We start from the raw sequence: 14,965 nt of genomic DNA, 5'->3' as shown, positions 1-14,965 counted from the left end.
GATATGTCTTTCCTTGAACTGCACCTATGTAAACATCTCATTCTCAACAAGAAGACAAACTCACCATTCTCTCAGCCTCACGGAGAGCATCAATATGTGTTTCTTTACCCCAGAAGTGCTTAATATGTGAGTCCTTCTGTGATGGGTCAAGCACTATTAACAACAAGAGTGAATATAAGGCAATAGTGTTCTAACAAGCACATACACATAGCCATGATATATGCATCATTGTCTGCAGTTCGCTCATAGTACCCACAGATCTTTTCAACAGCTGCATTCAAGGCTGTATGAAAGGGCTCATACTTTGAACTCTCAGAATGAGACATCCAAGCCTTATGCAAGGCTTTGAGAGCTGGCAATGCAAGCTGAAGGGTTGAGCCTTTATCAGACGAGAAACTCTGCTGTACATTATCAGCATGCTGAGCAAACAGTCAGTGACAAGAGAGACATATCAGCACATAACACACTGCAAGAAGAGATGTGAATAGCTCCACTCATTTCCACTCATCATTATTGAGCCTCAACTGGTCAATTTTTGCACGCTTTGCAAGGTTAGGCTCTCGAACACCAAGTTCATATACAAAAGTGTTGACAAACTGATGAAACATTAATGTCATGTCAGTGTCAAGCTCATAGCACATACAGGTTTCATCTTCTCCACACGGTTGAGCATAACATAGGTTGATGACCAGCGGACAGGCATATCAAGCAAAAGCTGAGAGGTGACAAGGCTCGTACTCGGAGGACGGGTCTGGACATCCTTAAAAAGCTGTTTTCATTGCGCAGAAGATCGTGCCTTGATGATGTTAAGGTCGTACTCTCGTAGGATTGGATCTGAAGGACTTCGGCCTCAGCTCGTATGCTGTGCCCCTTTCCCAAGTACTGTCCCTTATTTCAAAGACTTAACGATAACGCGTCCGAAGGTCCGGACGAGTCTCGTAGTTATATCCGGATGACTTCCGGATATCGGAAACGCGTTGTCATGCATGATATGGATATCATACATGGACATATTCATATATATATATATATAAAAGCCTACAGCAATCAAGCCTATTAGCTTTGTCCATGGGAGGCTTGCTTAGAGGCGATATATAGGAAGTTGAAGAAAAGAAGCAGAAAGACTTGAGTAATTTGTATTAGGATCTGGTTTAATTTTGTTTGCTGAATGTCTGAAGACTGTGTTTCTTACATAATCTTTTTCATTGGTCTATGATTGCAATTGTTTATCCATGTTTCATATTTATGAGTTGTTTACGTTCATCATGTTAGTTTTCTCTTCTAGGGAAAAACTTACATAATGAGTTCACATGTGATTATTCAGAAATTGGCAAGATCAAGCTTAGTCAAATCTGATGACTCATGAACTCTCTTTCTCTGCTCAATTTGTCGTCTAGCACCACTATTTGCATATTGGTGATCAGATCGATCGGACTGAGTCAGTTCTATTTTTATTTTAATAGTATACATGTAATATTTGATTACAAATAAGTGGAGCAGGATATTCCAGATATTCATTTGGCACCTAGGTATCTTTCCCACGCCAAATGTATAAAAGGAGGGCCTCTTCTCCACTGAATAGAAGGAGATTTTCCACTTTATCTGTCTCTCACAGAGGAGAATTCCCACTTCACCTGTCTGTCACAGGAAGTGCAAGGGACCAGTATTTCCCTCAGTTAGTCTACACTAAGATTAGGTAATCTTAGTCTTGTATTTACTCACTATTGTTAGACTCCAGCTAGTCTAATCACTTGTATTTAGTTATCTAGTCCTTAGGTGGTCTAGATCTGTTGTATTCTTGTTGTGATTACATCAGCAAGGATTTGTCTGGGAAAAGCTTAGTCAGCATTCCCATCTTTTGTTTGCAAGACCTTTCAGCCACAGCCTGAGGTCCAGCTTAGTCATAGGTTCTCACATCCTTCCAGCTTGAAGTATCTTTGTGTTCAGCCTACTCATTTAGGATAGTTTCTTATATCACTGTCCATTACCTTCTTCAATATATTTCAGTGACTCTCATAGGATTTTACCTATACTAGTCATTGTCTATCTTATTTCAGCAGTCCATCGCTTCAACCAAACGACCGACTGTATAGTCTTGCCTCCAACGAACAGCACGTTATCAACCGAGAAGTAGAAAATCCGTTGACCGTGTACTTGAGGAGTTGGCAGCTTTTGTCTTATCAAAGTGTAGTTGTGGTGTCACTGCATTTTACACGAAAACATATAAGACCCTCAAGTAACAAGACAGCGTATAAGACTAATCCGGACGGATCCGGACTAGAAACAAACAGAGTATAGACTATATGAAGATAGAGGCGGAGACGTAGACTATCAGAATCGATCCGAAGTCTCAGAGATGACAAGAGTTGTTTAGACTCAAGTCCGGAGGACAGAAAGAGGACAAACTAAGATGATATTCGAACTGAGGTACTACAGGAAATATACATGGGTTTATATACTAAGAGGATAACGGAAGGATCAATAAGCAAAGGTCCGAGGCTATGTACGAAGCATATGCAAAGCTTATCAAACACGAGTCGGAAATGAAGCATAGGATAACGGATCAGTAATCATACCGGTAATAAGTATAACCGAGACACCGGGAAGAGGAAATACCGAATAGGCTGTGTTTAACATTATATGAACAGGAAATGAATTAAGAAGCTTATCGGATATCGGACCGGACGCGGATCTATGCATCGGACCGGACCGGATCTAAGGTCCGAAGTCCAGAAGAGAAGTGTGAATATATGGGATATGACAGTATCCCCCCCTTAGGGCCGATCCCTAGAGGCACAAGAAGCATCGGTCGGACCGGACGAAATTAATGAGATGATGGAGAAGTCGATGGGGGGAGTTTCTGAGTTCGGAATCGGACAGATATACACAAGGTCGGATGTCCAGGATGATTCTTCCTTTCCCACTTTTTCACTCTATAACGCTCTATCGGATATGTCTGGCAACACCTCCGGATCTCAGAAACTGCTAAGCAGAAACTTCTGGAGCTTCAACAGCAAATAGCGGACGCGGAAATTGGCTCGGATGGAAGAAGAAGAGAATCGGAAACGTCAGGAGGCGGAACGGAAACAGGAGGAATTGCGGAAGATTAAGGAGGCTGAGAGTCTTGTAGCAGCGGAGGAGAAAAGACGCAAGGAAATAGTAGCGGAAATGGTGAGTTTCGGATGGATATGGTGGATTTCTCTAACGGATGGAAAGACTCGTGCTATGTCTGCGGAAAGGGACGGATCCTGCGCGCGTTGTGCTAACAGGGGACGGACTTGTCTTTGGACGGATGCAGAGGGCAACGCTCAGGTGAGTCGTCCGGATATTTCGGATCCGGGTTTTTGACGTCCGGATAGATCAAGTCTTGCGATATCTGCCGGAAGGACAAGGCTACATGTCCCGGAACCCGGAACTGTCAAGGTGTCCAAGGGCAAGAAGAGAAAACATGCTGCCGGATCTCCATCTCCGAAGGGCAAAGGTAAGAAACACCAGAAGAGTCCGACTCCGGAAGATCCGGAAGAGATGGAGGAGAATACGATGACCAGGCTTGGGTGGCCGCGGCCAACAATATAGTGTGGAACTGGCTCGGACGAACGCACTTTTGGAGAGGAGCATTCAGGCAGCGGAAGGCAGTAGGGCTGCAGCGGACCGGATGAGTTCGGAATTGAGTTGTTCCTTCAGCAGCAGAGGGAATTTCAAGCCATGCTATTCGGACACATCCGGAAGGGGTTTCGGACGACTTCGGATCCGGATCCGGAGGATGAAGTGATGGATAAGGCGTCCGGAAGTGAAGATGGCGGATCCGGAGAGGCGGATGGGTCTATGGAAATGTAGGATTTTCTGGTCCGTTTCTGTTTCTTCCTTAAATGTACTTCAAAGTTGAATAGGACCGGGTTTGTTCGGATATGCTGAGTGGAAGTCCGATACTAGTTCGGATGCGTTTCCGAGCTCGTTGCAAGCAACCATGAAGTTTCCTCGTCGTTCCTTCATATCCGGACCATCGGACGAGGTATAGGAGTTGACATTGTCTTCTCCGACGGTCTAACTTGGAGTCTAGGATTTCGGATATCTCATATTCGGGTTCTCCGTCGACTTCGATCGGAGGCGGGGTGGTTGGATACGATTAGGAATAGTGTTCAAGGATGCTGGTTCTAATTGCGAGACATGGAAAACTGGATGTACGGAGCGCATGGAATCCGGAAGTCGGATGGTGAAGGAGTGCGTACCCGGACGAGCTATGATTTCGAACGGACCTAAGTTCTTTTCCGAGAGTTTCTTGGACGGACGGGTGGAACGGAAGTATTTTGCTTTGACGAAGACCGGATCTCCGATTTTCAGATCCGGAGCGGGTTTCCGTTTGGCGTCCGCAGGACCTTGATATCTTTCTTGTGCGTGGGCCATTTCTTCTCGGAGGAACTGATGTAGTTCGTCAAGGTCTACTGCATAGTCTCGTGCGCGGGCGGAGGAGAGATCACGTTCCGGATGAACGGACAGGTTCGGATGATATCCCTTATTGGCAAAGAAGGGTGATACTCCGGTAGTGGCACTCGGAGCGTTGTATAAGCGAATTCTGCCAAAGGAAGTAGTTCCGACCAGTTATCCTGCTGATAGTTGCAGTATATCCGGAGATATTGTTCTAGGGTTTGGTTGGCTCGTTCGGTTTGTCCGTCTCCTTCCGGATGATATCCGGACGTGAAGTGGAGGACCATATCTAATGCTTTTCCTAAGGACCGGAAGAAATGCGATACGAATTCTGTCCCTCGGTCCGAAGTGACATGGGATGGAACTCCGTGCTTGGAAAACACGTGGAGGACGAACAGGTGAGCGAGGTCCGGAGAGGTAATGGTGTCGTGGGTGGGGATGAATATGGCTTGTTTCGATAGACGGTCTATTACGACGAGGATGGCTGTAAAGCCGGATGAATCCGGAAGATGCTCTATGAAATCCATGGAGATGGAATTCCAAGGCTTTTCCGGTATGGGTAACTGCTTTAGCAATCCGTATGGTTTATGTCTCGGAACCTTAGCTCGGCCACAGGTAGTACAGGACTTGACATAGTCCTTGACATAAGTACGTATTCCTGGCCAAGTATACTCGCGTCGGATGAGGTCTAGTGTCCGATTTTGACCGAAATGTCCGGACAAGGGGTGATCATGAGTATTTCGGAGGACGCGAAGTCGGAGGTTATTGGATTCCGGAACATATATACGGTTGTCGCAGCGGAGGAAACCACTATCGTCTACCGTCCATCTCGGATCCGAAGGTTCCGGAAGATGATTGGACGCGATAGGGTCATTGGGAAGTGCGGTCAGGATGTCTTTCCGGAGCTGGTCGATATCTATCAGAACGGCTGCCCTAAGAACCGGAGTTGCTAAGGTTGAGGCTCGTAGGGATGAAGCTAACTGTTCCGAAGTGAATACCGGACGGAAATTATGAGGGTTAACTCGAGCATAGTCCTTATCCCCCTCTTTAGGGTAGACGTCCCAGCGTCTAGTAAGGGAAATCCGGTTTAGCTCCGAGTTTTCCGGGACAGAAACGGATGACGAGATTGAACTGATGGAGGAATTCCGACCAGCAGGCCTGACGGCGAGAGAGGAGTTTTGTGGTAGAGAAGTACTCAAGGTTCTTGTGGTCCGTGACAACGTCTATCGGCTCGGCAGAGCCTTCAAGGTAATGTCGCCACGTCCGAAAAGCTTCATGGATGGCTAGAAGTTCCTTATCGTGAGTGTCGTAGTTGAGTTCCGGAGCGGTAAGCGTCCGGGAATAAAAGGCTACCGGACGAAGCTCTGAGTCCGGACATACTATGGAAAGTATACCGGCTATAGCGTAATCAGAGGCGTCGGTTTCTACGACTATCGGAACATTCGGAATCCAGTGCGTAAGCACCGGAGCGGACGTGAAAGCTTTCTTGAGTGTTTCAAAAGACTTCCGACAATCATCGGAAAAGTCCCAAGTAACCCCCTTGCGGGTAAGACGGGTGAGCGGAACTACGATATCCGAGTAATTGAAAATGAATCGACGATAGAAATTTGCGAATCCGAGGAAGGATTGAATATCCTTAACTTTCCGAGGTTCCGGCCAATCGACAATGGCCTGGACCTTCTCGGACGACATGGTCAAGCCGTCCGGAGATAGGAGGTAACCAAGGTATTCAACGGATGTGGTGTGGAACGCGCATTTTTCGGGTTTAGCATAGAGTCGATGTTTTCGGAGACGGAGGAGAACTTCTCGGACATGTTCCTTATGGGATGCAAGGTCTTGGGAATAGATGAGGATGTCGTCCAGATATACGATAACGCATACATCCAGCATATCAACAAACACGCTATTGACAAAGCATTGGAATGCGGCCGGAGCGTTAGTGAGACCTTCCGGCATCACCAACCATTCATAAGAGCCATAGCGCGTTCGGAAAGCAGTTTTCCATTCGTCTCCTTCCGCTACCCGGACAAGGTGATAAGCGGATCGGAGGTCGATTTTGGTATATACTTTAGCGCGGCTCGGAGAGTCTAGAAGGTCGGTAATGAGGGGTAACGGATATCGGTCTTTTTTGGTAATCTGGTTAAGTCCACGGAAATCTACACAGAGGCGAAGGGAGCCATCCTTTTTCTTGATGAACAGGACGGGAGCTCCATGAGGAGAGGATGAGGAACGGAGGAGTCCGGAGGAAATGTTTTCATCAAGAAACTTCCGGAGGGCTGCGAGCTCAACTGCAGATAGAGAATAAATGGTTCCGAGGGGCGGACTAGTTCCTTCCTCTAACTCGATTTTGAGATCGTAGGGACGATGAGGAGGAAGTTGGCTAGCTTTGCCTTTATCGAACACATCCGAAAATTCATGATATTCCGGAGGAATTCCGGATAGGTCCGGAGGATCGGACGAAAGGGTAGCGGACCGGAGGTCTACACCGGTCGGACGAAGGTAGATGCTGAACTGTTCCGATCCTTCCAATTTGCAGGCCCGGCAAAAGGCAACTGCATTTATCAAGGAAATATTGGGGATGGTTTTATCAGCGGAGGTTCCGGATGTAGTCAGAGGAGGTAAATCTTCCATCGGAGGAGGGGTATCCGGAGACGGAAGCGACGTCGGAGGTGTCGAAGGCATTCCATGAGAAGTCGTTTGGAAATCGATGCTGCCCGAAACCCAGTCAATCAACGGATTGTGTAGGGTGAGCCAGCTATATCCTAGAACGATAAAACAAGAAGAATCCAACGGAGTAACATAAAACGTATCGGAGGTGACTACACCGGACGGAAAACGAATGGGCAAATCTATAGCTTCGGAAATCATATTATTACAAGTACCATCAAACAAACGGAGAGAAAGCGGAGGTATCGGATATGTAGGGATTTTATTTTTTCGGACGAAATCAGAGTCTATAAAACAATGTGAGGAACCACAATCTATTAGAGAAGGAAACGAGGAAATATCAGGAAAAGTAGGAAGAGAAATGTATGGACATAGAGAGTTCGGATCGGAAAGAGAAACAGCGTTGAGACGTAGCTCCGTTGCACGGGTAGAGTCAACGCAACCCTCATCCCGTGCGGAGTCAGGAGGGTTGCGGACTATTTTTTTGCTTCATCCGAAGCCTCCGGTTTGTCTTCCGGAGTGACTACTGCAGCACGGCCTTTGGCAGCGCGCGAAGTAGACTTGGTGCATTCCCGAGCCGAATGGCCGGGTCTGCCGCAGAACAGACAGAGTTTATTATCCATCTGTCTCTTACGTTCTTCGGACGTGAGCTTTCCGTCCTTTCCTAACTTGGAGGTAAGGTCCGGAGCTTTAGAGGCGGAGGAGGATGCGGAAGTAGTGGGTTTGTCGGATTTGAATCTCGCGGATCCGGACGGGTTGGAATTCGTCCGGTCCAAAGTGGGTTGCTTAGGTGGATTGGAGGTGGTGGGTTTGGTTTCGCGGGCAACTTCTCCCTTCCGTTCCCAGTATCGTGTGTCGATAGTCTGGGCAAGGGTCTTGTATTCGGAAAGGGTAGAAGGCTTACCCATGCGACTGATTTCATCTTTGATACAAGCCGGAAGTCCGTTATAGAATTGGCATCTTAGGGCACCGTCACCCCAGCCATGGACTTGTGAAGCAAGACGCTGAAACTCAACAACATATTTGTTAATGCGTTGTCCGTCACGCATGTGAAGTTGTTCGAGTTGTTGTTCCGCGTCACCGGACGGATCGTGAGGTCCGAAATTGGTTTGTAATTCTAACATGAACGCGGAGTAATCATCCATCCAATCCGGACGATCATCGTCCTCGTCGGATAGGAGGTCCGGTTCGAACCACTCGAGTGCCATACCCTTAAGGTAGGATTGGGCGAAGTTGACTTTAGCCCGTCCGGTACGGAAAGACTTGGTTTGCTTTGGAAATGAAGCTCGCATTGGACGAAGAATGCACGAAGCTTCCGAGGCTCAGTGCCATCGAAAGTATCGGGTTCGCGGATCTTGACTTTGGAATCTTCGGACAAGATGGGACGACGGTTGTTGCGTGCGAGATTGTCAATGGCTTCGGAAAGCCGGAGCATGATGCGGTCTTGTGGGTTTAGTCCGTCATTTTCGTCGTCATCGTCCGGATCATCATCCGGATTACCTCCGAAATCATCCGGAGGGTCTTCATCGTCGGGTCCTTCATCATCCGGAGGTCCTCCAGCGGCAGTACGTGTAGGCGTAGGAGTCACCGGATGCGGACGATTCAAGAGTTGAGAAATACTTTGAGCAGGAACGCTTGAGACACGTCGCTGCGAGAAACTGGTGAAGGCGTTAACTATGGAGGTTGGATCGCGTCGGCTGGATGAGAGTCCGACTGCGTGCAGAGCGGCTTGGTTTACTTTAGTAGGAGCCATGATATGAGTAAGTGTACTTGGAAAGGTGTGAGTTCGAATATACTGTTAAGGTCGTACTCTCGTAGGATCGGATCCGAAGGACTTCGGCCTCAGCTCGTACGCTGTGCCCCTTTCCCAAGTACTGTCCCTTATTTCAGAGACTAACGATAACGCGTCCGAAGGTCCGGACGGGTCTCGTAGTTATATCCAGATGACTTCCGGATATCGGAAACACGTATAAGACTAATCCGGACGGATCCGGACTAGAAACAAACAGAGTATAGACTATCCGAAGATAGAGGCAGAGACGTAGACTATCGGAATCGATCCGAAGTCTCAGAGATCGACAAGAGTTGATTAGACTCAAGTCCGGAGGACAGAAAGAGGACAAACTAAGATGATATTCGAACTGAGGTACTACAGGAAATATACACGGGTTTATATACTAAGAGGATAACGGAAGGATCAATAAGCAAAGGTCCGAGGCTATGTACGAAGCATATGCAAAGCTTATCAAACGCGAGTCGGAAATGAAGCATAGGATAACAGATCAGTAATCATACCGGTAATAAGTATAACCGAGACACCGGGAAGAGGAAATACCGAATAGGCTGTGTTTAACGTTATATGAACAGGAAATGAATTAAGAAGCTTATCGGATATTGGACCGGACACGGATCTATGCATCGGACCGGACCGGATCTAAGGGTCCGAAGTCCAGAAGAGAAGCGTGAATATATGGGATATGACAGTGACTAATAGTACATGGTCATTTATGCTATTGGTATCAACATCAGGAAATCGCCAAGGTGATGGTTTTTGTAGTTGTAATTGGTCAGATCAGATCAAAAATTCATGTGATTATGTGTAATGACAAAGGTAGACAAAATAATATATAAGATAAGCAAATTGGTAGCAAATAATAAGATATGACAAAAAGTGTACAATTCTGATGAAAATAGGCAAGTGTACCAGCATTTCTCGACTGCATGGTCACCTATGGTCACTGGTGACCGGTGACCACTTGGCTCAGCCCTATAGTATGCTTATGTAAGTCTGATTTTTTTTTCAAAGTTCAATGTCTTCTTACTAGTTCCTTCTCTCAATGCTACCACCATCACTTAATTACTCTGAACTTACCCTCTGATTCTCAAACTCTTACTCTCTTTGGCCTTCCCTCTTGGTCTCTCCTCCTTTGTGATTCCTCCTTCTTGGACCCTTCCTCTTGGACTCTCCTTCTTTGTGGACCCTCCTCCTTTGTGGTTCCTTCTTTTTGGATCCTCCTTCATGGCCCCTCCTTTGCAGACCCTCTTTTTTGGACCCTCCTTTGCAGACCCTCCTTTCTGGACCTTCTTTTCTGGACCTTCCTTTGCAGACCTTCTTTTGTAGACCTTTCTTTGCAGACCCTCCTTCCTGGACCCTCCTTTGCAGACCTTCCTTTGTGGTCCCTCCTCCCTCTTATACTTGTTTTCCATCTTTTGTTGTGTTGCATATGTATATATGTACTTAGTTTGTTTAATTGCAAAATGAATTTTTTTGGAATACAATGTGTGTACAAAGGTCAAAATCATAGCTTTTGTTTGAAGCCACCCAACATTATCAAACTTTGTCATGGCTGCCGAGTATTGGCAACATTTGCCGGTTTGGTAAGAAATGACAAGTAATTGCAGGTAGACTATCATAATTGTACTTTTGGCAAATTTCATCCAACTTACTCTGAGCATATTCTAGTAAACTACCATTTTGATAGATATTATACAAATTTTAAATCAAGTAAAGCTTGACAAAACTTTACTATTTTCACGTCACTTCCCTGATGAACTAGACTCAGACACTAGCTAGCATAATGCACAGCTGCCCAAACTGTTTAAATATGTTCAAGGATGTCCTGGGCATTATACATCACCTGAGCTAGGGTTCAATAAATCTTCCAAAGTAGGTGCAGTACCATGGATTCATTTATGATGCTGCAGATCTTTGATAGTATTCATAAGTTCAGTCTTGAGCTGAGACAACTGCGGCAAAGATGATTGCAAGGGATGAGTTGGAGGTTTGGAGAGACCTTCTTGAGGATGCAAGGCAGCTGCTGTAGGGTAGAGTGATTGGAAGGCAAGGTGATTAATGACAGTTGCAGCAGCCATTTTATCATTCTTAGCCATAAACATTACATCAAATGCAGGTTTCCAATCATTATAGTGATATTTTAAACAGAGATGTGCCACCAGCTGCTCCTACACATTCAGAAGGATTTCAAAAATACTATTTGCAAAATTCTTTATGATTCACCATGCCTCAGCATCTGCAAGAGGGCACTGAATGTTGGGAGTGGAGCAAATTAGATTTGATGAAGCAGGAGTGTCTGGGATAGCCTATGAAGACCAACAAGTTGCTGTTTCCATATCAGACTTCATACTAGATGGTAGATATGCACTCTGTGATTTTTGTATGCTTCCAGCAATTCCTAATTGTCTCTGAAGTGACAGCATCCCAAGCATCCCTTACCATCAACATGACTTTAAGGAGGTTTATCTTATTGATACCAGCATCCAAGGGTTGTACATATGGTGTAAGATTTGATTTAAAATAGATGAGCTCAATATTTGTTGGCTTATATGAAATTTCATGACCAGAAAAATTGTCAATTGTCAATGCTATATGCTGATTTTGACTTTTGAACTGCAGGTCTTGGAGTTTGATCCACCTTGAGTACAAAATAAGCAGCTTGTTAAACATAATAACAGAAATGCTGACTCTTCAAAATATGCAGATGTCATCTAGGCAGTTTTGTTGTTACAATAATAGAAATCATAGGATGTGTGTGTCTTTTTGCTGAAGCAGTGAAATTGCTTTGCTTTGCCTTGCCTATATAAAAAATTAGCTATTTCTTGCTTCCATCAGCATTACATGTGAAGGTAACTGTGATATGAAATCTATTTGATTTCTTTCCAGACATCTGCTTTGATGTCAATCCGCAGTCTGGTGGAGCACTATAAAATAGTATGTCAGAGCTATAATATGAAGTTTCACAATTGCCTACAATCCAAATAGTCCACTTTCATTCATATTCCACTGGTCTTTTGATGTGTATTTTTCAAGATTTTTCAAGATTCTTTGGTGCTCCGCTGCAACTGCTGCTAAATTAACAGATGCTGTCTTTCTATATCGACAATATTCTTTTATATTGTACCTAAGAAATAGACAATCAATACACTGTAAAATTGTATCCAACCACTCTTTTTGACCTCTCATCCTCTGGTATATCCATGACTTCCTCAAATTTTGCATGTTTTGCCATAAGCATTGGGTCTGTAACAGTTTCATGTTTCTGCTCTATGTGACCGATCCACAAAATGAGTGCCTTTTTAACATCTGGCTGAGTAACAATCCAGGCCCTTTTTTCTGAAAGAGCTGTTGTATTTGATGACAAATGGGCCTGACCATTGCTATATCCTTTTGCTGTAATGTGATGAGAGAGGGATGATTGAGTAAATCTCAAAGCACCCTGAGGAAGATTCTTGAAATGCTTAATAACATCTTTCTGTGATATAGGCTGGTTGTTGTCATAATATCTGACTACAGTTAGCCAATTACTGAGTGTTAGATTATGTCATGCATAGGCTGGAGGCTGGGGTAATGTAGATGTTTTGGGTAAGTCTTTGACCTTGGGTTTCATAACATGAACATAGGGTTTATGGTTGTGAAGAGGTTTACACTTTGGAGGGTCTGCAGGTGCCATTGAAATGCAGGAAAAAATTATATCCTGCTTGATTTTATTTGTTACATATGAGCAGTCAAGGTTTAGCATCAGTTCATGGCAGGATCTCTAGTGAGCAAAGGCTCCACATTACTCTATAGTATATATAATAATGTATAAGTCTATAAAGCTCTATACATTATTCAATAGTAGATTTCATGCATAAATACATAGGAATGAAGTTGGTTGCCACCATTTGTCATGCATTACAAGATCTTATGCATAGTCACCTTATGCATTATGAGCATTTCAACTGTAGATTAAAGTGAGGACACAAGTGATAACTACTGTGCTTGAATAATTCATATGGAGCACACAGACTAGGCTAAAAATAGTAGGTAAGATGTACATAAGGTGATAGTGCTTAAAGTGTTCATGTAAAGTGTGTTGATGGTTTGTTAGAAATAATAAGAATAGAATGATGGCATAGTTATGTCAGAGATAGCAAGAATAGAGCAGTTTGCATAGTTACAGAGAAAAAGAATATGTTGGCCACTGAATGTTATTGTAACAGTGAGCCTCAAAATTCATATTGAATTGTGTTATGCTGTGGTGGTACTTGTGTGATTATCAATATACTTGTAACACTACTAGTACTATAGTATCTGAAGCATGTTTGAGTTTCTGTGAGGTTCTAATGGCCATAATACATATTGAAATCTGTGGGCAGATTTGTACTAGAGTTGCTATATTAGTATTGTTAATGTGCATGGCCTGGCTTAAAGCTATGAGCTAAGGCTTTGGCCCAGCTTGGAATTCTAGAAAGATAAAGCCAGTGGTCTGAGCCACAGCTCTGTAGGGTTTACAGAGATAGCAAAACTATTCTGAACCCTGACCTACTAACACTTGTGATTGCAATTCAAGATAGACTATGACACATTGTTTCAGGGTTTTTTATTCTCACTGAGGTATGTATTTATTACAGCTCATAGTTACATACACTGACTCTCATAATTAGTATACTAGGTATCTAATGTGTGTTCATTCATACACTTGTGAAGGACCAGGTGGTTACTACTAATGAATGTTTTGCACTTGTCTGTGCTTTTCTGTGTGTATTTCTACTTGTCTACTGTGGTTTGCATTGGTCTGAATCAGTGAGTCAATTTTCACATTCATTGTGTTCTTTGACATTAACATTCACTCTCATTTGCATTCTGACAGTTTTGACAACTGTCATATTCCGCATTCTGGACCCGGACCAATCACGCAATCATCTCTGGACTTCCGGACTTCTGGATCCGGTTAGCTCCTATCTTTTGTGCCTTTTCCCTTTGGTATTTCCTTTATTAGTTAGTATGCTTTATTTTCCATCCCTTATTCATTTCCATCTTCATTTTACTAAGTTCCGATAGACTAGTGATAGTCGTCCCACATGCTCTGTCCATAGCCTTGCATAGCCTCGCACTGCACTGACTGTTTCTCCATTATGTCCTCAGTAGTATATAAACCCTGTACAGTCTCTGTAGTTCCTCAGTTCGAATATTATCTTAGACTCTGCTCATTCCCTCCTCTGTCCGACTTGAGTTTCTTCTCTTGTCGTCCTCCATTAGTCTTAGGATAGACTCCTATAGACTTCTCACCTCTGCCTCTACCTCTGCTGTTTCCTTTCTAGTTCGGACACTGTCCGGATTAGTCTTATCACTCATTCCTGAACGTCCGTCGGAATACCCGCGCATCAGACATCGGACTCCGAACATTGTCCGACAGCCTTCAGACATCGTCTGACAGCCTTCGGAAGTTAGGGGCATGTACTTGGGTAAGGGGCACAGCGCACGAGCTGAAGCCAAGCCCTTTGGATTCGACCCTTGAGCACATTTTTAACAGTATATTCAAACTCACACTTTACCGAGTATACTTACATCTGTTTTCATGGCGCCTACACACACCCAGACTACTCTCTGTGTGGTGTCTTCTTACTTGAGGTGTCTTATATAAAAGTGGTCAAAAGGCAATGACACCACAATTACACTTTTGATAAGACTAGATGCTACCAAACAACCTCAAGTTCGCAGTCTATGACTTTTCTTCTTTCATGGTAGATAACACATCGTTTGTGGGAGGTTACCTGCTATACAGCCCAGTGGTGTGATTCTACCTAGAACAGTAGATGTTCTACAAGAGAAATCTAACTTTATCTGGCAAGACAGATAATGTAGACTTTGTAGAGGAATATCTAGCCTTTCCTATGGCTAGATGGAAAATACTTGATACAAATAAGTCTCTCTAGTCTTTTTTGTTGACTAGACAGATAAGTGATGTGAGGTGTGTACTGTTGTGCAACTGGTTGCAACTGGATGTAGCAGATATTGCTAGAATTTCCCCCGCCTAAATATGAAAGGACTTAATGGGAAATAGAAAGATTTGTATGACCGTGCGATACAAAT

At 44.2% G+C, this 14,965-nt stretch overlaps 2 protein-coding genes across 2 annotated transcripts; both read right to left on the bottom strand.

The window, feature by feature from the left end:
- Positions 1–64: 64 nt before the first annotated feature.
- HD556DRAFT_1313910 (uncharacterized protein) lies at positions 65–703 on the bottom strand (the record flags this gene model as incomplete). Its single annotated transcript, XM_041300860.1, has 3 exons — positions 65–153; positions 206–419; positions 644–703. Coding segments are annotated over 3 exons (363 nt in total), but the record flags the coding sequence as incomplete, so codon positions are not given.
- Positions 704–12,026: 11,323 nt separating this feature from the next.
- Positions 12,027–12,428, bottom strand: HD556DRAFT_1249025 (uncharacterized protein; the record flags this gene model as incomplete). Its single annotated transcript, XM_041298809.1, has 1 exon — positions 12,027–12,428. A coding segment is annotated over one exon (402 nt), but the record flags the coding sequence as incomplete, so codon positions are not given.
- Positions 12,429–14,965: the final 2,537 nt, after the last annotated feature.

This window comes from Suillus plorans (assembly GCF_016647745.1).
Source record: "Suillus plorans strain S12 chromosome Unknown HD556scaffold_101, whole genome shotgun sequence".
NCBI lineage: Eukaryota > Fungi > Basidiomycota > Agaricomycetes > Boletales > Suillaceae > Suillus > Suillus plorans.
Note: the sequence above shows the minus strand (reverse complement) of the source record. Positions and strands in the feature narration are given on the sequence as shown.